Below are 21511 nucleotides of genomic sequence, written 5' to 3' on the forward strand. Positions count from 1 at the left end.
TATTTTTAGGAATGGTAAGGTCTAGGTCACACTGTTGAGACGGAAGTCCTTTCTAACTTTCCTCTTCCCCCTGGAGAAGGAAAACAGAGGTGGTTACTCAGTGGGTCTCAACCTTATCCTCGTGGCAGCTCAAGCATCAAAGCGTTTCACAGGTGGGCCAGGTCCTGCCTTTTGAGCAGGGAGAACCATGACCACCATCTCCTATGCTCCCCGAGCTTCCCAAAAGCCACCCAGATGGTTTCTGGCAGCAAGTGCCACCTTGTCTCTGGTTTTCAACCACTGCCTGACACGCGCTTCCCCCTGCCTCCGCCAGCACCAAGGGGAGGGATGGCTGTGGCCACCACAGGACCATTTCCTGAAGCTGTTCTTTCAACTTCTTCACTGTTTCACTCCATTTGGCCAGATCCTGGGTAACCTTCAGTACTCCTGGAGTTTGGTTGTTTCCTGGTCCAGGTCGCTTGTTATTTTTTACCATTCTTCCGACATGGGAGTCAAAAGAAGGCATCTGCCTGAGTCCCTTGGCCCTCTGGTGACCTTCCCCCCTCCAGAACATCTCGGGTCACCTCAGGTCTGCACTGAGCCGCCGCGGTGGCCACAAGCCAGCGATGCGCCACTGCCAGCGGCGTGCTCAGAGGCCCTACCTGGGAGGTGTCCTTTAAACACCCCTAAACCCCCAAATCCAGGCACCCCCCGGTGCAACAAACAAGCCACAAGCTCTACCTCGTGCACCAAGGGCTTCAGAGTCGAGGGAGCACCCACGTCCTCGTGAGCACCCGCTGGCAGGGGCCACTGGGTTTCCTCTCTCACCTGAGGCTACCACTCATCAGGGTGCAGCATCTAGGCTTCCCCCCACCCTCACAGCCGGCTGGTGAGCTTCACAGGTGAGCGAGAACGGCTCCCACCAGGGCAGCGTGCCCCCTGGGCTTTGCCGGCGATGCACAATAGAGCTCCTGGCATGTGACAAACTGACAGGGGGCAGGAGGCAATGAAGAGGTCCGCCAGGCAGCTCGCTTTCCAAATGCGGACGCTCATCTCCCCCCGAGCTCTCCCCATGGCCAGCCCCATGGATCCCACACAATTCAGCCACGCGCCCCATCTCTCTGAGGGGAGCAGGTTTGCAGGCGCTTGCCTGACCTGCAGCTGCTCCATCTGCATCTGCAAGGCTGCTGCTTTGAGCTCCAGGCTCTTCCTCTGCTGCTCCTCTTGCTGCAGCACCTTTGACTTCTCAGACAGCTCGTTCAACAGCTTGCCGTACTCCCGCAACCTGGCCAGCTCAGGGTTATACCTGCACCAAGAGAAGCAGCGTTATTCCAGCCCCAGGCCAGTCAAGCATCCCTGGCGTTACCCAGGGGGAACACATCCCCCTGTGGGCCTGGTAACAGGGCTTGAAACATCTCAGCGGTGGCGTTCGCCTGTTTTGGGACACGCCTGGTCCTTCAGGACGGGGTGCAGAGAGCTGACACATCACTTTTCAAAAGCTGCGTTTCCATCACAGGAGGCATTCCTTTCTCTGAAGGAGAAGTCGCAAGGATCTGTGTTCCCAGACACAGCAGAAAGCACTCTAGGCAGCTGGAGTCTGCTCTGTAATTAGCTGGGCGCTGTTAATCACCAGCCATTTCAGACCTTCTATAGAAAGGAGCGTGACATTCTTCTCCCTAGCTCCTGTTTGTTCTGTATGCACCAGGCAGGTCTCGGTTCTCTGCAGCACCGCTCCCATCAAGGAGCCAGCTACGTTTCTTCTGAAGTTGGTGAGCACAAGCTCCCCGAAGTGGGGATCAATGCTGCAGCGCCTTCTGGTCCCCTCTGCCCCCCTCCGCTGGCATCAGCACAGGTGACCCCAAAGCAGAGAGGGTTTCCCCTGCCCTTCCACTTGGGAAAAACATCCTTGTTTCCCCTGCCAGGCCCCCAAAAGCCATTTGGCAATCTCTTCCTCACTCCCTCCTCTACCTCCAGCTAGCTGGGGTGCCTGTAGAAGCACCCTCCAGAAAGCGGGTGGCCAAGCCTGATGGACAGCCACCCCCAGGGCTTGCCAGAGGGCGGCCCCAGGCTCTGCCCCCCGCCCCAGCTTACTTGCTCTCCAGCCAGCTGGTCTGGTAGAGGGCATCCCTCAGCATGGAGTTCTCCTGCTGCAGGCGAGCCAGCTGCGTGTTGGGGCCGTTCTCCAGCTGCTCCTGCAGGGTCCGGATCTAGGGAGAGCCCAACAGGGGTTAATGCTGCCACGCCGGTCCCTCTGCTCCCTCCTGAGAAGCCCACCCCATGAGCAAGAGGGACTGGCAAGGAAGCCACAGCGAGGTGTCTGCTGATGCTGAGAGCCCCGGGGCTGCCGCATCCCATGAGGATGCTCCCACCTCCCTCTTCTAGCTTGAGCACCACGGGGCAGGAGCACTGCGGGGCACTCGCCCCTCCCTGAGGCTCTGGTCCCGTCGTCCACCTCGGTCTTCTCCAAAAGACCAGCACCTGCCACCGAAGGCCAGCCGGCAGCCAGCGGAGGAAGCGCAGAGCACTGCGTGGGGCTCACCTTGTCCTGGAGCTGCTGCGTTTTCTGGGCATGGTCCTGGTTGATGGCCTGCATGCGTGCCTGCCTCAGCTCCAACTCCTGTTCGCAGGCCAGCAGCTGCACCTTCAGCTTGCCCTCCAGAGCCGTCACCTTAGCCCGCTCGGCCACCAGCTCCTTCGAGGAGAGAAGCCACCCGGTCAGTCCTGAGCGTAGGAATTTCCCTGCTCTAAGGGGACTTGAAACAAGTGGCCTCCTAGCTCAGAAGGCTTTAAAAAGTGTAACCCTTTCGGAGGTGCCCCCATGCCGTGAGGGGCAGGGCCCGTGCCAGGGGTGCCGGGAGGGCTGCGCGGCACTTACCTTGCTCAGCTCCCGCCTCTTGTTTCTGGCAGCGGCTGCAGCCTCCTGCTCAGTGGCGAGCTGCTTCTCCTTCTCCTCCAGCTGGCGTTCCAGGACAGCGACCAGGTAACCCGTCTGCATGGCCTGCCGGCACAGGGTGGCACATCAGCGGGGACCGCCACCGACCGATCCAACCCCTCCCCCCCCACACGCACAGGATCATGCCCTCTGCCCCAGGGAAATTCAGCTCCCGTCTCTAAGGCTGACCCTCGGGGGACAGCCTGCCCGAAAACGGGCTGCCTTCACCCCTCCGCACCCCCCGAGGCTCGGCCCCGGCCCTGGCGGCCACGGCGGTGCTGGCAGCCCTACCGTGTGCCAGGTGTCCTGGACGATGCCCGCTTCCTCCCTCAGGATCTCGATGAGCCGCTGGGCCTCCCCCTCGCTGAACGCCGTGCTGCTGACCGTGGACACAAGCGTCTTGTAGGGCAGGTAGAGGGGCCCATCCGAGTCCGCAGGTGCTGGGGAGGAGAGAGGAGGGGTTGGAGCGCTCGAGCCAACGGCAGGGCTGAGTAGCATCACCTCAGTTGACTTCAACCCCGTAAGTGCCATTTCACGCCAGCAACCGCCCAGATGTCCACAGCCAAGTTTGATACCTCTCTAACCGAAAGCAATGTGACGAGCGCTGGGGACGGCGCTCACCACAGACAAGCGTTCCCTGAGCCAGCTGCCACCTCTGCCTGGCTCTGCTCCTGCTCCTGCCGCCCTGCCACCGCCCTCCATCACACTGAGCGTTTCCAGCCAGAGCTGGGCACGCTTTGCTAATGCCAGGGAGCAGAGACATGGTGGGCATCAGAAGCTGGACTCCATCGTGACACAGCCTCCCTAGGGGACATCGCTCCACGCAGCGGTGCCGGTGGCGCAGAGCAGCAAGGTCGTCTCCTGCCTTTCACTAGGCAGGTTCGTTCCAGCTCTTTCTTTGCTAAGGGAACGAGATGACTCCAGCCCTTCTCCTATCCCTCTGCTGGCTTACTCAATGGGGATATACGCAGAGGAACTTGGCCTTACCTGACTCGCTCTTGTTGGATGCAGCTGCCTTCTTGACAGGTCCATTATGCCTCTGCCCCGCATGGGCTGGAAGAGCACTGGTTTTCTTGATGGTGACGGAGCTGTCGACCGGAGCACTTTGGTGCTGCTCTGGGATATTTCCGTTAGGTTTCTCTTCCATTTTCTTTCCGTTTCCTTTTTTCCCAACAGCTTTCTTTTTCTTCTTTGCCACTTTTTTCTGCTGCTTGGTCTTATTAATGTATTTGCCTTGCTTGGCCAAGGCTTCCACAGAAGGAAGGAGGACCTTCTCCAGGAAGGAGAAAAACAGGAAGATCCCAATGGCCAATACCACCATCAGACCTCCAAAGACCACAACATCCAGCATCTGAGGGTCATAGACATCCATTGTGCCAGTACTCTTCTGTGCCTGCAAGACACCAGGACAACAGTTAGTGGGTACAACAAAGAGGTGCAACGGCCTCTCTGGGAGCAGGGAGTCTCCAATGTCCATCTGTGTTTTCAAATGGCACCACGCTCCAAAAAAGTGCTCAGGATTCACACACCCCTGGGTGAGGGCAACCTGTCGACACCCCCCACCCCCACCCCCACCCCCAGGTTTGTGCTCCTGCGCAGCGCAGCCAGCGCACGGTGCTCCAGCTGCACTGCAGGGACCACCTGTGCTGGCTGCAGCAATCTCCAGAAGAACCAAAGGGGGGGAAGAAAAAAACAGGGGTGCAACCAGAGAGAGCCATGAGCACAGTGCCCATGACATGTCCAATGGGACGCTTTTGCATGACCCTGGGCGATACCTGCAGCCCTGCGGCAGTAAGAGAGCCCGTTTTCAGACTGCCTGTGGTGCAGTTTGGCCAAGACCTGGTCTCTCCCTGGGGCACCTGGCCTTTTCTCTGCACCCAGGCGCAGGTGGAAGTGCATCCAGGGTCTCAGCTTTGGAATAAAACACCCCCCTGGCAGGGGAAAGCATGCACGGGAGAGCTTTCCCCAGCTTTGCAACAGCCCTGGCCACCTCCCTTTGCCACCCGCGCCCTGCGGCACTGCTGGCCTCTGCCCAGCCTGGCAGGGAGGATGCGCGGTGACCGCATCCCACTGGGTAGCTGCTCCCAGCGGCCAGTGATGAGAACCAGCCCAGCAATGATGCTACAGACAGCACACAGAGAACCAAGATGCTACCACCTCCTTGAGATGCAAACACCAAGAAAAGGCCTAAGTTCAAGCCAAAGAAAAGCAGAGCATGGCCATTAACCGTCTCATCTCCCCGGCAGATGCCCGCAGGAAGAAACGAGACTTGCAAAGGGAGTGCTGGATGTGGCACTTCTCTTTCCACCTCTGCCATTAACTGGCGGGCAAACCGGGCACAGGGTCCTTTCCCACCCTCCTCTCCACGCTCAGGTTCTTCACCCATGACACACGGAGCAGCAACGGAGACCGTACTGCCTGGTCTGAGACCTGGCAGGCGGGGTGCAGCCCCACGCAGGAGGAAGATGCTGCTGCCTCCACTCTTCTTAACCGCTAACCGAAGCCCGTCCCGAGTCTGGAAGCCAGTCTCTTCCGCGCTGTCCCACTCGCGCGTTTCCCCCGTGGGGGCATCACCTCCACGTGGCTCACAACCCCCCAGATGCTGCAGTCAGGCAGTTCATCTGCGCAGGGGCACTTCCCAGGAGGTGCCCGGCTGCGCTTTCTCGTGATCAACGCATCAAGCCCTCGGCTATCAGAAGTTCCCACCCCGCGCCTATACTGAAAACATTTTCAAATTTCCTCTTGAAGAGACTGCAGGTTGAGGAGGGAGGGAGGGGCTGCAAAGGGAGGAGGCAAAATTAAGGCTATAACTAAGGAGATCAGCACCTTTTCAAAACCTCGGTGCTCGCAGGGAGAGACCTCAGAGCCTTTCCCTTTCTAACAGCCGACAGCGGCAAACTCACTCCCAGCCGAATCCGCACCGGTGCAGCCAGGGGGACACAGTGCAAGGAAAGTGTCACCTGCAGCCCCCAGGGGGGTTGTTGAGGGATGTTTCAACCAGCAGCCCAGCTCTCCCTGCCCGCCTCTCCAAGCACCCCAGCCGAAGCAGCAGAGAGCTGGCAGGCGGGCACGCTGCCAACGCCAGCTGGAACCAGCCTCCCCCGGCAGGGCCACCTTCCTACCCCAGGGCACCGCTCGGGATCCCAGCTGATACTACAGGCATCGCTACCCCAGGTCCGCCCAGGCCGTTTTGATTTCAACGGCCTCAGCCGGCTCCATCCCAGCACAGCTGGTGCCAGCTCCCTCCCTCCTGACAACGCAGCATCACTTTGGGATGGTCCCCATCGGGCAGAGGGATTATTCCTAACCTGCAGGGTGAAAAGGGCTGCGTTTCCTCTTCCTGGCAGGAAATAGAAGCGAGGGTCCAGAGAACATGTACCCACGTCCTTCTGCTGGCTTTAGGGCCAGACCAATGCTCCCCGGAGCTGTTCCGGGGCGGAACTGAGCGCCCTGCATTCCTCACCTGGCAACCCCAATGTGCCGGTACCAACAGAGCTGCTGACCTCACAATGCCATCGCCAACAGAGCTGCTGACCTCACACTGCCACCACCAGTAGAACTCCTGACCTCCCAATGCCATCGCCAACAGAGCTGCTGACCTCACACTGCCACCACCAGTAGAACTCCTGACCTCGCGCTGCCACCGCATCCGACATAGATTAAAATCTGCCACTCCAGCTTAGGGCAAGGGCATCGCTGACTGATGGCAAACGCCCTCCAACCCCACCAGCTGCTCCCGCCACCTCCCAAAGCAGCTGGATGCTGGTTTGGGCTTTGGGTTTTGGTTGGGGTTCCTTTTGGGATACTAGTGAGAGATGAGAACTTTGCAAGTGAAATGCCCTGTGACGGAGCTCAGATGAGCCCTGGCTAAAACTCACCCGGTGTGACTGAATTTTAGAGGCAGTAGAACTGTGCTCAGGACAAGAGCAGGTTTTGCAATGTCTGTGACACCATAGCTGTGCCATGCAGAGCAGCACATCTGCACCACACAGGCTGGAAACCGTTAGATTCCTTCCAGAGCTGCTGCTGTGGCAGAGGACGTTCAGCCCCGTGTCTGTTGAAAGACACGATCTCAAACATACTGTGCAATGGTAGTAATTAGCAATGCGCTTGATTTAGAGGTGTGGTTGTGATTTCTCATTTGAAAAGGCACTGCGTCTCCACGTGGAGAAGCAAAGTTCTAGTCAGCCTGTCAGACACCGCTAACCAAGGAGTCAACACCTTGCTGCAGCATTCAGAAATGTCACGCTAAGCCGGCCTGGCTTGTAGCCAGAGAGCGCTGCCCCCCCCTCGCTTCCTCCTGCTGCACTGGGCCACAATCTTGCAGCCTGCAAGACAGACAGCATCGTTGTGCAGCAGTGCCAGCCTTCACAGGACAGCTGGCCAGTGGACTGGAACTACCCAGGGAGGCTGTGCTGCACATGCGGAAGTTAAAGAAAGAACTCCTGACAAAATGCAGCTTCTCTCCGCATCAGACAGGCTTGGGTTGGGCTCCCCGCCCTCCAAGAAAAGAATCCATTGTTGGTTCCTTGGAGCAGCAAAGCCTTTCTGGTCTCTACAGCCCAGATTCTCACTCTGATTCTTTCACCCACCTCTCCAGAGCCAGCGGGAGCAGAGTCAGCCATTGGAGCCTGCTTGCGTGTAGCCTCCTCACCCGCCGTATCCAGGGTAGCCCTAGAAAGGAGAGATCCGCTCCTGAGAGAGCCTGCGGTGACAAGGGGACGGTCTGAGCACGCATGTAGTGAAAACGTTCTCCCTGGTGTTTCTACATTGCTACTTGGCGTGTAGCCAGATGTCTCCTCTGACACCCGTCGGGGAAAACCATCCAAATGCCTAAGCTAAGGCAGGACTTACCTGCTTGGGTGACCCGATTGCCTCTTCTAATGTTACTACCAAGTGTGTTTGATTGATTACTAGCATGTTGGAATGCCGCATTATTGTGCGTTTTGCCTCTTTTTTTAGGCAGAAAGCATGAATGCCAAGCAAACGGGCCAGAGGACCTGACCGAGCTTGCATGGCTGAGAAGCCAGGAGGCTCCCTGGTCGTAGCTCTTGAAGCAAGTCCCGTGTAGATGTCATGGAGTGCCACAACTCTACAGGCATTCCATGTTTCAATAGATCAGTCATGTAAAGCAACCATTCTAGGCAAGGGTTTCCCTAACTGTAGGGAAGCTGTCTGGTAGAGTAGGTTTTGGAGATGTAGCTCGTATGTACAAATGACCCTCAATAAATCCCATCTAAGGATTTCTCTTGGTGTATTAATATTTGCATGGGTTGCCCGGCAGCCCAACACTGTCCCCGATGGATTAACACTAAAGGTCTCCCAAAATTGTTGGTCCAGTGCTGCAACGTGTCAGTGTATCACGGGATGAAAGGGCGGTGGGTGGGTGGGTGGGTGGGGTGAGAACAATCTGGTTCCTGCTCTTAATTTTCTAAACTGTAAAAAGCAAAATTCAGTCAGTCTTTTGGAGGCTACTGGTCAAATTGCCAAGCTCAGAACCCGTTTCCCCTGTAACCATTAAATACAAAAGTGAAAACCTCTAGTGAAAGTTAGGCTAAAACGACCTGTTGGCACAAAAACTGGGTTAAATTCTTCGTGCTTGCAGTTGCAGAGCAGTACTTATAAAGGCTAATTCTGAAGCGAAATAGCGATAAAATAGACACACTTTTCTGGAGAAATCGTCCTAATCCACTCTTGTAAACTCGCGGTGCAGGAAACAAGAGTTAAAGGTTCACTCGTTCTAGAGGGTCAGTGTTCTTGTTGTGAAGTGCCTTGAGTTCCCTTTCAGCCTGAGGGATTCTATAAAAACGGCTTTTTGTTGGCATAGTTGAATTTAGAACTACCTTCGTTTCTCTCATACGCACTTACTAGCGGGTCAGATGCTTCTGCGAGACAGAAGCGGCACTGTCCCCGCCGCTCCCGGCACAGCAGCAGGCTGCGCTGGCTCAGCCGCAGGGCCAGGGAAATGGTGGTCCATGACCTCACGCAGCATGTGCCCTCTCTGGCCACGCTGCGCGGTTCAAACCTTGAATTCAAAGGCAGGCGGTGACGGACTGCTCTGACCTGGCGCCCGTGCGGGTCACCGCGCTGGGAGCACAAGGGTTTCCGATGCAAAGAGATCCGCCAGAGCGAAGCTTTGTGACTTTTGAGAAAAGCAAAGCGGCCTGGTTTGTGCTGGGGCTTTTCGCCTGTGTTTCAGTCAGCTCTGAGCTCACCCAAAAGCGGCTCGTCGTCGTCCTCATCCAGGGCTCGTCCTTGCCGAGGTGTCTGCAGGACTGGTCTCTGTCCAAAGTGCAGGTTGAGAAGGAAATGTGGTGACACAGCGGGACTGGTGCTGCCTGACAAACCACGGGAACTCCCAGCCCCAGATCCACCTGATGACGCGCCTCCAGACTGCAGGCATCTTCCAAGAGACAGCCAGCCCAGGTGACGCCGTGGGGGACTTCTGCCTGGGATTTCCTCCCTCGGTTAGGAAAGGGAGCAGGAGAAACCCTGCAAAGGGGGAAGGATGTCAGACCTGGCAGGCAGGAGTGCAGTCTGCACAACGGGAAAGCCCTCGCTCGCATCAGGGACTCGCCTCCAAAGTGCCTTAGTCCCAGGGATCTTTTGAGGGATGAGAAGCCTGAGGTGGCACTTCAGGCCTTGGCTAGGTGCGCTCCCGCAGCTTAGTCTGGGCTAAGGGGCTTTGGGGCACTCGCAGGAAGTGCCCAGGTGTTGTACTGGCCTCTGGAATACTCCTGCGTGCCACGGCTGGCAGTAGCTGGCAACCTTCAGAGCTATAATGCTTCAGGCTTGTCCCCGCCATGGAGTCAGTGGGCCCAATTTTATTATCTCCCAAGGCTGTTTATCCTGCTGCCGCTGGAGACTCTGTGGCAAGCAAAATGTTTCTTCCTGTGGCTGTTGAAATCCTTTCCGTTACGGTTTCTCCCAGGTCACCCAGACCTTTTGAAAAGGCAAGGCGAGCAGGGAGAGAGAACATGAGGAACGCTTGCTGTAGCCTGGCCACTTGCTGAGGAGGAAACGGCTTCCCGGCAGGACTACACGAAGAAGAAAAAGGCGAAGGGGTTCAGGTGACGGACCCAGCTCAGAGCCACGCCAGCTCAGCAGGACTGCAGCCCAGGTAGGGCAGCTTGGCTGCAGCAAGAGCACAGCGGGTAGAAACCCTTTCAAGTCCACGTGCGGGCAAGGGTTTCCCAACAGCCATTTTTGTCCATGACCCTGGGGAGAGGATTGGGATGGGAGATGGAGACTGGTAATTGAGGCCTGAGCGTGAGCAGCAGGTGCTGCAAACACAATTTAGCGGCTCCAGCAAAGGTGACCTTGGGTGTCTAAGCTGTGGCTTGATAAGCCCGTCACATAGCCAGGCTGAAAGGTAACTCCCGCCGTGGCCGGAATCGGGCAGAAGGATCCAGCATTCCCATCCAAAATCCCCCCGGCTGGGCAGCTGCTTCATCTTTACCAATTAGGTGCCTGCCTGCGGATCCCAGCAGCCCATCTACCTGCGGATCCCAGCAGCCGATCGGCCTGCCCTGAGTCACAGGCTGACAGGTGCCCAGCCGACAGCGCGAGTGCCCCCAGCAAAGCAGGCATGTTGCAAAACGCCACGGGCTCCCAGGAGAGCAGGGGCTGGCCAGTGCTCAGCCCTGTGCTGGTGGGCAAGGCTTGGCTTTCCCTACCCCCTCAGGGTGGACTTCCCCTTCCACCAAGGTGCCGCGGGAAGAAAAAAATCCCAGCAGTACCACTTCAGGTGTGGAAAATTAAGCTCAACCTCTTTCCCCAAAGAGATGGGAGGTTTTTCAGCTTTGCTTAGCAAGAATCTGCCCATCTTTCCTCCTAAAAGAGCCAGCTCGGCGACGTGTCCTGGAAGGGCATCAATGTCCCCCCATGCTGGGGACACCAAATCTGCTCTCACACAGTTTCTGGAGCATCATCAGAGCCCTTAGTGTGCTTGGGACACCGGCTGCCCTCCTTGCATTGGCTGGTTTGGGGGCTTTGTTGCTGCTTCTGTGTTAACGCCTGGGTACCATCTGCCCTGTTTTGCACAAGAGCTCACAATCAAGGGAATCGCTGCTGCAAAAGCAAAAAAGAAAAAGCTGAAAAGCGGAAAGATCACATCACTTTGCTGCACCTGCTGCTGGGGGGCTCTCGCTACCGGGGGCTCTCCGAGGGTGATGGCCACCCCGCTACGCTCAACAGCTTGCTCCAGCCCAGTTTGCAACCCTGGTAAACTTCAGGCATTCCCTCGCTTTTTGAGGATCTCCAAAGGCAAAAGGTATCAGGCCAGGCATGCTGCAGACATGACAGTGCTGTCACTGGCCGTCCTTGGTTCATGAGGTCCTTCCCATGCGCCGCAAAGCCCAGGTAGAGAAACTGAAGGCTAATGGTGGCTGCGGGGAAAAGCTCTGCTCACCGGGTTTGTCCCTCCGGTGCGGGGAGATGGACCTGCCAGAGCCCGGGGTACTTGTCGGGTATGCAGCCTATGCACGTACAACAGGGCTGGGGGTTGCAGCGGCAGCAAGGCTTGTAGTGAGTGCGTGGGGTCTCAGCTGCCGCGCAAGGGGCTGGGGCCACCACCTCCCGGGGACACACAGCCCTCTGGCCAGGTGCGGCGCTCCATCACCTCCCATCCTGAGAGGCACTGCAGGCAGTGATGGAGGGGTGTCACCGAGCCACCCACCGGATCTGGGGAGGCGGGGGTGGTCCTTCTCGCGGCTCAGCGTGACCCCCCAAAGGTGCTCAGCCCATTTCTGCAATGAGCATTGACGAGCTCAGCACTGATGGGTGCCCCGGCTTCTGGGGGCGGCAGCCCTTGCTCAGTCAGCGAAGCCCCAGCTAGCTCGGTGCCTCTGGACAAGGGTGGGAGGCAGGTCTGGGGGGCAGTGGGGGGCTGCGTGGGGGCTCTCAGCTTGCCATTCCCTCAGCCTGAATTCAGCAGGACCCCATCTTCTTGCCTGATCAAAGACCCCACAGCCCAAGTGTGACTTGCACATCCCTTCTCCATCATGACCCAGAAAGCTGCAGTGCTGGGGGGACAGGACACGTGTCTACCCAGTCCTGCCTGCGTGGAGTCTCTGCTGTGTCTGATGTAGAGGCTGAGCACACGCTGACTTCTCTGGGAGCAAAACGGAGGCGCGTCTGGCCTTCATCCCCGTCCTGGCCTTGGTTCTTCACACACCCAGCAGGTACCAAGTACTTTGGGGGCCTTTTCCCCCCACCAGCTCCTCAAATGCCGCTGATGTCAGCGCTGCGCTCAGCAGCTTTATTGTGAGGAGACAGGCACCGAGTTGTGACATGGTCTCTGCCATTCCCTAAGAAACCAACTTGAAATTAAAAAAAAAGGAAAAATTAAAAAAAAAAAAAAAGCCACAAGAAGGGGAGAGAGAAGGCTGGAGAGCCCGGCAGTGCCCAAGGACCACCACCACGCAGCACCCGCAGGGTCAGAATTACAGGGGTGCGCTGAGGCTTAAGCGAGCAGGAGCAGCCTGCGCCGGGCTGGCATGGCTGTGCTGCTGTGACCTGTCCCCACGCTCATGCTGCTCTGCCCTGTCCCCACGATCAGCCTGACCCCATGGCAGGGGACCTCGGGGTGCACCGCCAGCGTGAAAACACACGTAGCTGGAAGGGAAGGGTTCTCTCCTTTGCGTGTCTTGGAGGAAAAACAGAAGGTATGGCTGTTTGCAGCACAGCGAGCAAGGCGGGGAATAAAGGATCTGCTCCCGGCCACAGCAGGGTCCTTCTTCAGTGACCCCAAACACCTGGCTGGCTTGCAAACTTAATAAAAAATGATCAAATATTAACCGGGCAAATGAAGCAAGGATAAGCTCTTTTCACTACGTCATTGTAATTGCACCGACACCCAGAAATAGACAAAAGCCACCCATCAAAGAGAGGCTTCCTTCCATGGTGGCTCTCACTTTCACACTTCTTTCACTCCAACCAAGAAACAAAAGAAACTATAAAGAAAAAATAGAAAAAAGAAAAAGGAAAAAAATAATTGCAGCAGTTGATGTACAAGCACAGTCTTCCCTTTTCACACATGCGTGGGTTCTGCCTGCCCCGACGTGGCCGGAGCGGCTCCCTGGGCAGCAAACGGTTGGTTGTACAAAACAGTATGAAGATTTTGTTACAAACATATGCCTGCAGTGTTTACTGGTTGGGGTTTTTGTATTATTATTTTTCAGTAAGAAATATATTATAGATTATATAATAATAACAGTGTTTTTAAAACTAGTTGTAAACCTAGGTTTTAGGTCACTAATGGCTTGTAACATTTTTCTACAGTACATTCAGCATATATTTTTATTTTTATTTTTAGGAATGGTAAGGTCTAGGTCACAGACTGGTGAGACGGAAGTCCTTTCTAACTTTCCTCTTCCCCCTGGAGAAGGAAAACAGAGGTGGGTTACTCAGCTGGGTCTCAACCTTATCCTCGTGGCAGCTCAAGCATCAAAGCGTTTCACAGGTGGGCCAGGTCCTGCCTTTTGAGCAGGGAGAACCATGACCACCATCTCCTATGCTCCCCGAGCTTCCCAAAAGCCACCCAGATGGTTTCTGGCAGCAAGTGCCACCTTGTCTCTGGTTTTCAACCACTGCCTGACACGCGCTTCCCCCTGCCTCCGCCAGCACCAAGGGGAGGGATGGCTGTGGCCACCACAAGGACCATTTCCTGAAGCTGTTCTTTCAACTTCTTCACTGTTTCACTCCATTTGGCCAGATGATCCTGGGTAACCTTCAGTACTCCTGGAGTTTGGTTGTTTCCTGGTCCAGGTCGCTTGTTATTTTTTTTACCAGTTCTTCCGACATGGGAGTCAAAAGAAGGCATCTGCCTGAGCTTCCCTTGGCCCTCTGGTGACCTTCCCCCCTCCAGAACATCTCGGGTCACCTCAGGTCTGCACTGAGCCGCCGCGGTGGCCACAAGCCAGCGATGCGCCACTGCTCCAGCGGCGTGCTCAGAGGCCCTACCTGGGAGGTGTCCTTTAAACACCCCTAAACCCCCAAATCCAGGCACCCCCCGGTGACAACAAACAAGCCACAAGCTCTACCTCGTGCACCAAGGGCTTCAGAGTCGAGAGGGAGCACCCACGTCCTCGTGAGCACCCGCTGGCAGGGGCCACTGGGTTTCCTCTCTCACCTGAGGCTACCACTCATCAGGGTGCAGCATCTAGGCTTCCCCCCACCCTCACAGCCGGCTGGTGAGCTTCACAGGTGAGCGAGAACGGCTCCCACCAGGGCAGCGTGCCCCCTGGGCTTTGCCGGCGATGCGCAATAGAGCTCCTGGCATGTGACAAACTGACAGGGGGTCCGCCAGGCAGCTCCCTTTCCAAATGCGGACGCTCATCTCCCCCCGAGCTCTCCCCATGGCCAGCCCCATGGATCCCACACAATTCAGCCACGCGCCCCGTCTCTCTGAGGGGAGCAGGTTTGCAGGCGCTTGCCTGACCTGCAGCTGCTCCATCTGCATCTGCAAGGCTGACGCTTTGAGCTCCAGGCTCTTCCTCTGCTGCTCCTTTCGCTGCAGCACCTTTGACTGTTCAGACAGCTCGTTCATCAGCTTGGCGTACTCCTCCCGCAACCTGGCCAGCTCAGGGTTATACCTGCACCAAGAGAAGCAGCGTTATTCCAGCCCGCAGGCCAGTCAAGCATCCCTGGCGTTACCCAGGGGGAACACATCCCCCTGTGGGCCTGGTAACAGGGCTTGAAACATCTCAGCGGTGGCGTTCGCCTGTTTCTGGGACACGCCTGGTCCTTCAGGGACGGGGTGCAGAGAGCTGACACATCACTTTTCAAAAGCTGCGTTTCCATCACAGGAGGCATTCCTTTCTCCTGAAGGAGAAGTCGCAAGGATCTGTGTTCCCAGACACAGCAGAAAGCACTCTAGGCAGCTGGAGTCTGCTCTGTAATTAGCTGGGCGCTGTTAATCACCAGCCATTTCAGACCTTCTATAGAAAGGAGCGTGAAATTCTTCTCCCTAGCTCCTGTTTGTTCTGTATGCACCAGGCAGGTCTCGGTTCTCTGCAGCACCGCTCCCATCAAGGAGCCAGCTACGTTTCTTCTGAAGTTGGTGAGCACAAGCTCCCCGAATTGGGGATCAATGCTGCAGCGCCTTCTGGTCCCCTCTGCCCCCCTCCGCTGGCATCAGCACAGGTGACCCCAAAGCAGAGAGGGTTTCCCCTGCCCTTCCACTTGGGAAAAACATCCTTGTTTCCCCTGCCAGGCCCCCAAAAGCCATTTGGCAATCTCTTCCTCACTCCCTCCTCTACCTCCAGCTAGCTGGGGTGCCTGTAGAAGCACCCTCCAGAAAGCGGGTGGCCAAGCCTGATGGACAGCCACCCCCAGGGCTTGCCAGAGGGCGGCCCCAGGCTCTGCCCCCCGCCCCAGTCTTACTTGCTCTCCAGCCAGCTGCTGGTCTGGTAGAGGGCATCCCTCAGCATGGAGTTCTCCTGCTGCAGGCGAGCCAGCTGCGTGTTGGGGCCGTTCTCCAGCTGCTCCTGCAGGGTCCGGATCTAGGGAGAGCCCAACAGGGGTTAATGCTGCCACTGCCGGTCCCTCTGCTCCCTCCTGAGAAGCCCACCCCATGAGCAAGAGGGACTGGCAAGGAAGCCACAGCGAGGTGTCTGCTGATGCTGAGAGCCCCGGGGCTGCCGCATCCCATGAGGATGCTCCCACCTCCCTCTTCTAGCTTGAGCACCACGGGGCAGGAGCACTGCAGGGCACTCGCCCCTCCCTGAGGCTCTGGTCCCGTCGTCCACCTCGGTCTTCTCCAAAAGACCAGCACCTGCCACCGAAGGCCAGCCGGCAGCCAGCGGAGGAAGCTGCAGAGCACTGCGTGGGGCTCACCTTGTCCTGGAGCTGCTGCGTTTTCTGGGCATGGTCCTGGTTGATGGCCTGCATGCGTGCCTGCCTCAGCTCCAACTCCTGTTCGCAGGCCAGCAGCTGCACCTTCAGCTTGCCCTCCAGAGCCGTCACCTTAGCCCGCTCGGCCACCAGCTCCTTCGAGGAGAGAAGCCACCCGGTCAGTCCTGAGCGTAGGAATTTCCCTGCTCTAAGGGGACTTGAAACAAGTGGCCTCCTAGCTCAGAAGGCTTTAAAAAGTGTAACCCTTTCGGAGGTGCCCCCATGCCGTGAGGGGCAGGGCCCGTGCCAGGGGTGCCGGGAGGGCTGCGCGGCACTTACCTTGCTCAGCTCCCGCCTCTTGTTTCTGGCAGCGGCTGCAGCCTCCTGCTCAGTGGCGAGCTGCTTCTCCTTCTCCTCCAGCTGGCGTTCCAGGACAGCGACCAGGTAACCCGTCTGCATGGCCTGCCGGCACAGGGTGGCACATCAGCGGGGACCGCCACCGACCGATCCAACCCCTCCCCCCCACACGCACAGGATCATGCCCTCTGCCCCAGGGAAAATTCAGCTCCCGTCTCTAAGGCTGACCCTCGGGGGACAGCCTGCCCGAAAACGGGCTGCCTTCACCCCTCCGCACCCCCCGAGGCTCGGCCCGGCCCTGGCGGCCACGGCGGTGCTGGCAGCCCTACCGTGTGCCAGGTGTCCTGGACGATGCCCGCTTCCTCCCTCAGGATCTCGATGAGCCGCTGGGCCTCCCCCTCGCTGAACGCCGTGCTGCTGACCGTGGACACAAGCGTCTTGTAGGGCAGGTAGAGGGGCCCATCCGAGTCCGCAGGTGCTGGGGAGGAGAGAGGAGGGGTTGGGAGCGCTCGAGCCAACGGCAGGGCTGAGTAGCATCACCTCAGTTGACTTCAACCCCGTAAGTGCCATTTCACGCCAGCAACCGCCCAGATGTCCACAGCCAAGTTTGATACCTCTCTAACCGAAAGCAATGTGACGAGCGCTGGGGACGGCGCTCACCACAGACAAGCGTTCCCTGAGCCAGCTGCCACCTCTGCCTGGCTCTGCTCCTGCTCCTGCCGCCCTGCCACCGCCCTCCATCACACTGAGCGTTTCCAGCCGGAGCTGGGCACGCTTTGCTAATGCCAGGGAGCAGAGACATGGTGGGCATCAGAAGCAGGACTCCATCGTGACACAGCCTCCCTAGGGGACATCGCTCCACGCAGCGGTGCCGGTGGCGCAGAGCAGCAAGGTCGTCTCCTGCCTTTCACTAGGCAGGTTCGTTCCAGCTCTTTCTTTGCTAAGGGAACGAGATGACTCCAGCCCTTCTCCTATCCCTCTGCTGGCTTACTCAATGGGGATATACGCAGAGGAACTTGGCCTTACCTGACTCGCTCTTGTTGGATGCAGCTGCCTTCTTGACAGGTCCATTAGGCTTCTGCTCCTCGTGGGCTGGAAGAACATTTGGTTTCTTGATAGTGACGGGGCTGAGAGTTGGAGCACTTTGGTGCTGCTCTGGGATCTTTCCATTTGGTTTCTCTTCCGTTTTCTTTCCCATTCCTTTTTTCCCAACAGCTTTCTTTTTCTTCTTTGCCTCTTTTTTCTGCTGCTTGGTCTTCTTAATGTATTTGCCTTGCTTGGCCAAGGCTTCCTCAGAAGGAAGGAGGACCTTCTTCATGAAGGAGAACAGCAGGAAGATCCCAATGGCCAATACCACCATCAGACCTCCAAAGACTACAACATCCAGCATCTGAGGGTCATAGACATCCATTGTGCCGTACTCTTCTGTGCCTGCAAGACACCAGGACAACAGTTAGTGGGTACAACAAAGAGGTGCAACGGCCTCTCTGGGAGCAGGGAGTCTCCAATGTCCATCTGTGTTTTCAAATGGCACCACGCTCCAAAAAAGTGCTCAGGATTCACACACCCCTGGGTGAGGGCAACCTGTCGACACCCCCCACCCCCACCCCCACCCCCAGGTTTGTGCTCCTGCGCAGCGCAGCCAGCGCACGGTGCTCCAGCTGCACTGCAGGGACCACCTGTGCTGGCTGCAGCAATCTCCAGAAGAACCAAAGGGGGGGAAGAAAAAAACAGGGGTGCAACCAGAGAGAGCCATGAGCACAGTGCCCATGACATGTCCAATGGGACGCTTTTGCATGACCCTGGGCGATACCTGCAGCCCTGCGGCAGTAAGAGAGCCCGTTTTCAGACTGCCTGTGGTGCAGTTTGGCCAAGACCTGGTCTCTCCCTGGGGCACCTGGCCTTTTCTCTGCACCCAGGCGCAGGTGGAAGTGCATCCAGGGTCTCAGCTTTGGAATAAAACACCCCCCTGGCAGGGGAAAGCATGCACGGGAGAGCTTTCCCCAGCTTTGCAACAGCCCTGGCCACCTCCCTTTGCCACCCGCGCCCTGCGGCACTGCTGGCCTCTGCCCAGCCTGGCAGGGAGGATGCGCGGTGACCGCATCCCACTGGGTAGCTGCTCCCAGCGGCCAGTGATGAGAACCAGCCCAGCAATGATGCTACAGACAGCACACAGAGAACCAAGATGCTACCACCTCCTTGAGATGCAAACACCAAGAAAAGGCCTAAGTTCAAGCCAAAGAAAAGCAGAGCATGGCCATTAACCGTCTCATCTCCCCGGCAGATGCCCGCAGGAAGAAACGAGACTTGCAAAGGGAGTGCTGGATGTGGCACTTCTCTTTCCACCTCTGCCATTAACTGGCGGGCAAACCGGGCACAGGGTCCTTTCCCACCCTCCTCTCCACGCTCAGGTTCTTCACCCATGACACACGGAGCAGCAACGGAGACCGTACTGCCTGGTCTGAGACCTGGCAGGCGGGGTGCAGCCCCACGCAGAGGAAGATGCTGCTGCCTCCACTCTTCTTAACCGCTAACCGAAGCCCGTCCCGAGTCTGGAAGCCAGTCTCTTCCGCGCTGTCCCACTCGCGCGTTTCCCCCGTGGGGGCATCACCTCCACGTGGCTCACAACCCCCCAGATGCTGCAGTCAGGCAGTTCATCTGCGCAGGGGCACTTCCCAGGAGGTGCCCGGCTGCGCTTTCTCGTGATCAACGCATCAAGCCCTCGGCTATCAGAAGTTCCCACCCCGCGCCTATACTGAAAACATTTTCAAATTTCCTCTTGAAGAGACTGCAGGTTGAGGAGGGAGGGAGGGGCTGCAAAGGGAGGAGGCAAAATTAAGGCTATAACTAAGGAGATCAGCACCTTTTCAAAACCTCGGTGCTCGCAGGGAGAGACCTCAGAGCCTTTCCCTTTCTAACAGCCGACAGCGGCAAACTCACTCCCAGCCGAATCCGCACCGGTGCAGCCAGGGGGACACAGTGCAAGGAAAGTGTCACCTGCAGCCCCCAGGGGGGTTGTTGAGGGATGTTTCAACCAGCAGCCCAGCTCTCCCTGCCCGCCTCTCCAAGCACCCCAGCCGAAGCAGCAGAGAGCTGGCAGGCGGGCACGCTGCCAACGCCAGCTGGAACCAGCCTCCCCCGGCAGGGCCACCTTCCTACCCCAGGGCACCGCTCGGGATCCCAGCTGATACTACAGGCATCGCTACCCCAGGTCCGCCCAGGCCGTTTTGATTTCAACGGCCTCAGCCGGCTCCATCCCAGCACAGCTGGTGCCAGCTCCCTCCCTCCTGACAACGCAGCATCACTTTGGGATGGTCCCCATCGGGCAGAGGGATTATTCCTAACCTGCAGGGTGAAAAGGGCTGCGTTTCCTCTTCCTGGCAGGAAATAGAAGCGAGGGTCCAGAGAACATGTACCCACGTCCTTCTGCTGGCTTTAGGGCCAGACCAATGCTCCCCGGAGCTGTTCCGGGGCGGAACTGAGCGCCCTGCATTCCTCACCTGGCAACCCCAATGTGCCGGTACCAACAGAGCTGCTGACCTCACAATGCCATCGCCAACAGAGCTGCTGACCTGCTGCTGCCACCGCCAACAGAGCTGCTGACCTCACACTGCCACCACCAGTAGAACTCCTGACCTCCCAATGCCATCGCCAACAGAGCTGCTGACCTCACACTGCCACCACCAGTAGAACTCCTGACCTCGCGCTGCCACCGCATCCGACATAGATTAAAATCTGCCACTCCAGCTTAGGGCAAGGGCATCGCTGACTGATGGCAAACGCCCTCCAACCCCACCAGCTGCTCCCGCCACCTCCCAAAGCAGCTGGATGCTGGTTTGGGCTTTGGGTTTTGGTTGGGGTTCCTTTTGGGATACTAGTGAGAGATGAGAACTTTGCAAGTGAAATGCCCTGTGACGGAGCTCAGATGAGCCCTGGCTAAAACTCACCCGGTGTGACTGAATTTTAGAGGCAGTAGAACTGTGCTCAGGACAAGAGCAGGTTTTGCAATGTCTGTGACACCATAGCTGTGCCATGCAGAGCAGCACATCTGCACCACACAGGCTGGAAACCGTTAGATTCCTTCCAGAGCTGCTGCTGTGGCAGAGGACGTTCAGCCCCGTGTCTGTTGAAAGACACGATCTCAAACATACTGTGCAATGGTAGTAATTAGCAATGCGCTTGATTTAGAGGTGTGGTTGTGATTTCTCATTTGAAAAGGCACTGCGTCTCCACGTGGAGAAGCAAAGTTCTAGTCAGCCTGTCAGACACCGCTAACCAAGGAGTCAACACCTTGCTGCAGCATTCAGAAATGTCACGCTAAGCCGGCCTGGCTTGTAGCCAGAGAGCGCTGCCCCCCCCTCGCTTCCTCCTGCTGCACTGGGCCACAATCTTGCAGCCTGCAAGACAGACAGCATCGTTGTGCAGCAGTGCCAGCCTTCACAGGACAGCTGGCCAGTGGACTGGAACTACCCAGGGAGGCTGTGCTGCACATGCGGAAGTTAAAGAAAGAACTCCTGACAAAATGCAGCTTCTCTCCGCATCAGACAGGCTTGGGTTGGGCTCCCCGCCCTCCAAGAAAAGAATCCATTGTTGGTTCCTTGGAGCAGCAAAGCCTTTCTGGTCTCTACAGCCCAGATTCTCACTCTGATTCTTTCACCCACCTCTCCAGAGCCAGCGGGAGCAGAGTCAGCCATTGGAGCCTGCTTGCGTGTAGCCTCCTCACCCGCCGTATCCAGGGTAGCCCTAGAAAGGAGAGATCCGCTCCTGAGAGAGCCTGCGGTGACAAGGGGACGGTCTGAGCACGCATGTAGTGAAAACGTTCTCCCTGGTGTTTCTACATTGCTACTTGGCGTGTAGCCAGATGTCTCCTCTGACACCCGTCGGGGAAAACCATCCAAATGCCTAAGCTAAGGCAGGACTTACCTGCTTGGGTGACCCGATTGCCTCTTCTAATGTTACTACCAAGTGTGTTTGATTGATTACTAGCATGTTGGAATGCCGCATTATTGAGTGTTTTGCCTCTTTTTTTAGGCAGAAAGCATGAATGCCAAGCAAACGGGCCAGAGGACCTGACCGAGCTTGCATGGCTGAGAAGCCAGGAGGCTCCCTGGTCGTAGCTCTTGAAGCAAGTCCCGTGTAGATGTCATGGAGTGCCACAACTCTACAGGCATTCCATGTTTCAATAGATCAGTCATGTAAAGCAACCATTCTAGGCAAGGGTTTCCCTAACTGTAGGGAAGCTGTCTGGTAGAGTAGGTTTTGGAGATGTAGCTCGTATGTACAAATGACCCTCAATAAATCCCATCTAAGGATTTCTCTTGGTGTATTAATATTTGCATGGGTTGCCCGGCAGCCCAACACTGTCCCCGATGGATTAACACTAAAGGTCTCCCAAAATTGTTGGTCCAG

At 57.2% G+C, this 21511-nt stretch overlaps 2 protein-coding genes across 2 annotated transcripts in view; both read right to left on the reverse strand.

The window, feature by feature from the left end:
• The window catches only part of LOC119156265 (ribosome-binding protein 1-like), a 4985-nt gene extending 4510 nt beyond the window's left edge, over positions 1-475 (reverse strand). Inside the window, exon 1 of the mRNA XM_037405867.1 lies at positions 295-475. Coding sequence (XP_037261764.1) covers positions 295-475 — 181 coding nt within the window. The remainder of the gene's footprint in view (positions 1-294) is intronic.
• Positions 476-754: 279 nt separating this feature from the next.
• Positions 755-21511, reverse strand: part of LOC119156266 (ribosome-binding protein 1-like) — a 28282-nt gene continuing 7525 nt past the window's right edge. Inside the window, exons 5-17 of the mRNA XM_037405868.1 lie at positions 17375-17533; positions 17129-17194; positions 16432-16580; positions 16085-16207; positions 15749-15901; positions 15296-15414; positions 14352-14505; positions 3899-4304; positions 3203-3351; positions 2855-2977; positions 2519-2671; positions 2071-2186; positions 755-1285 (exon numbers count right to left, since the gene is read on the reverse strand). Of these exons, the coding sequence (XP_037261765.1) occupies positions 856-1285; positions 2071-2186; positions 2519-2671; positions 2855-2977; positions 3203-3351; positions 3899-4304; positions 14352-14505; positions 15296-15414; positions 15749-15901; positions 16085-16207; positions 16432-16580; positions 17129-17194; positions 17375-17533 (2300 nt within the window). The 3' untranslated portion in view covers positions 755-855. The remainder of the gene's footprint in view (positions 1286-2070; positions 2187-2518; positions 2672-2854; positions 2978-3202; positions 3352-3898; positions 4305-14351; positions 14506-15295; positions 15415-15748; positions 15902-16084; positions 16208-16431; positions 16581-17128; positions 17195-17374; positions 17534-21511) is intronic.

This window comes from Falco rusticolus, chromosome 12 (assembly GCF_015220075.1).
Source record: "Falco rusticolus isolate bFalRus1 chromosome 12, bFalRus1.pri, whole genome shotgun sequence".
Lineage (NCBI taxonomy): Eukaryota > Metazoa > Chordata > Aves > Falconiformes > Falconidae > Falco > Falco rusticolus.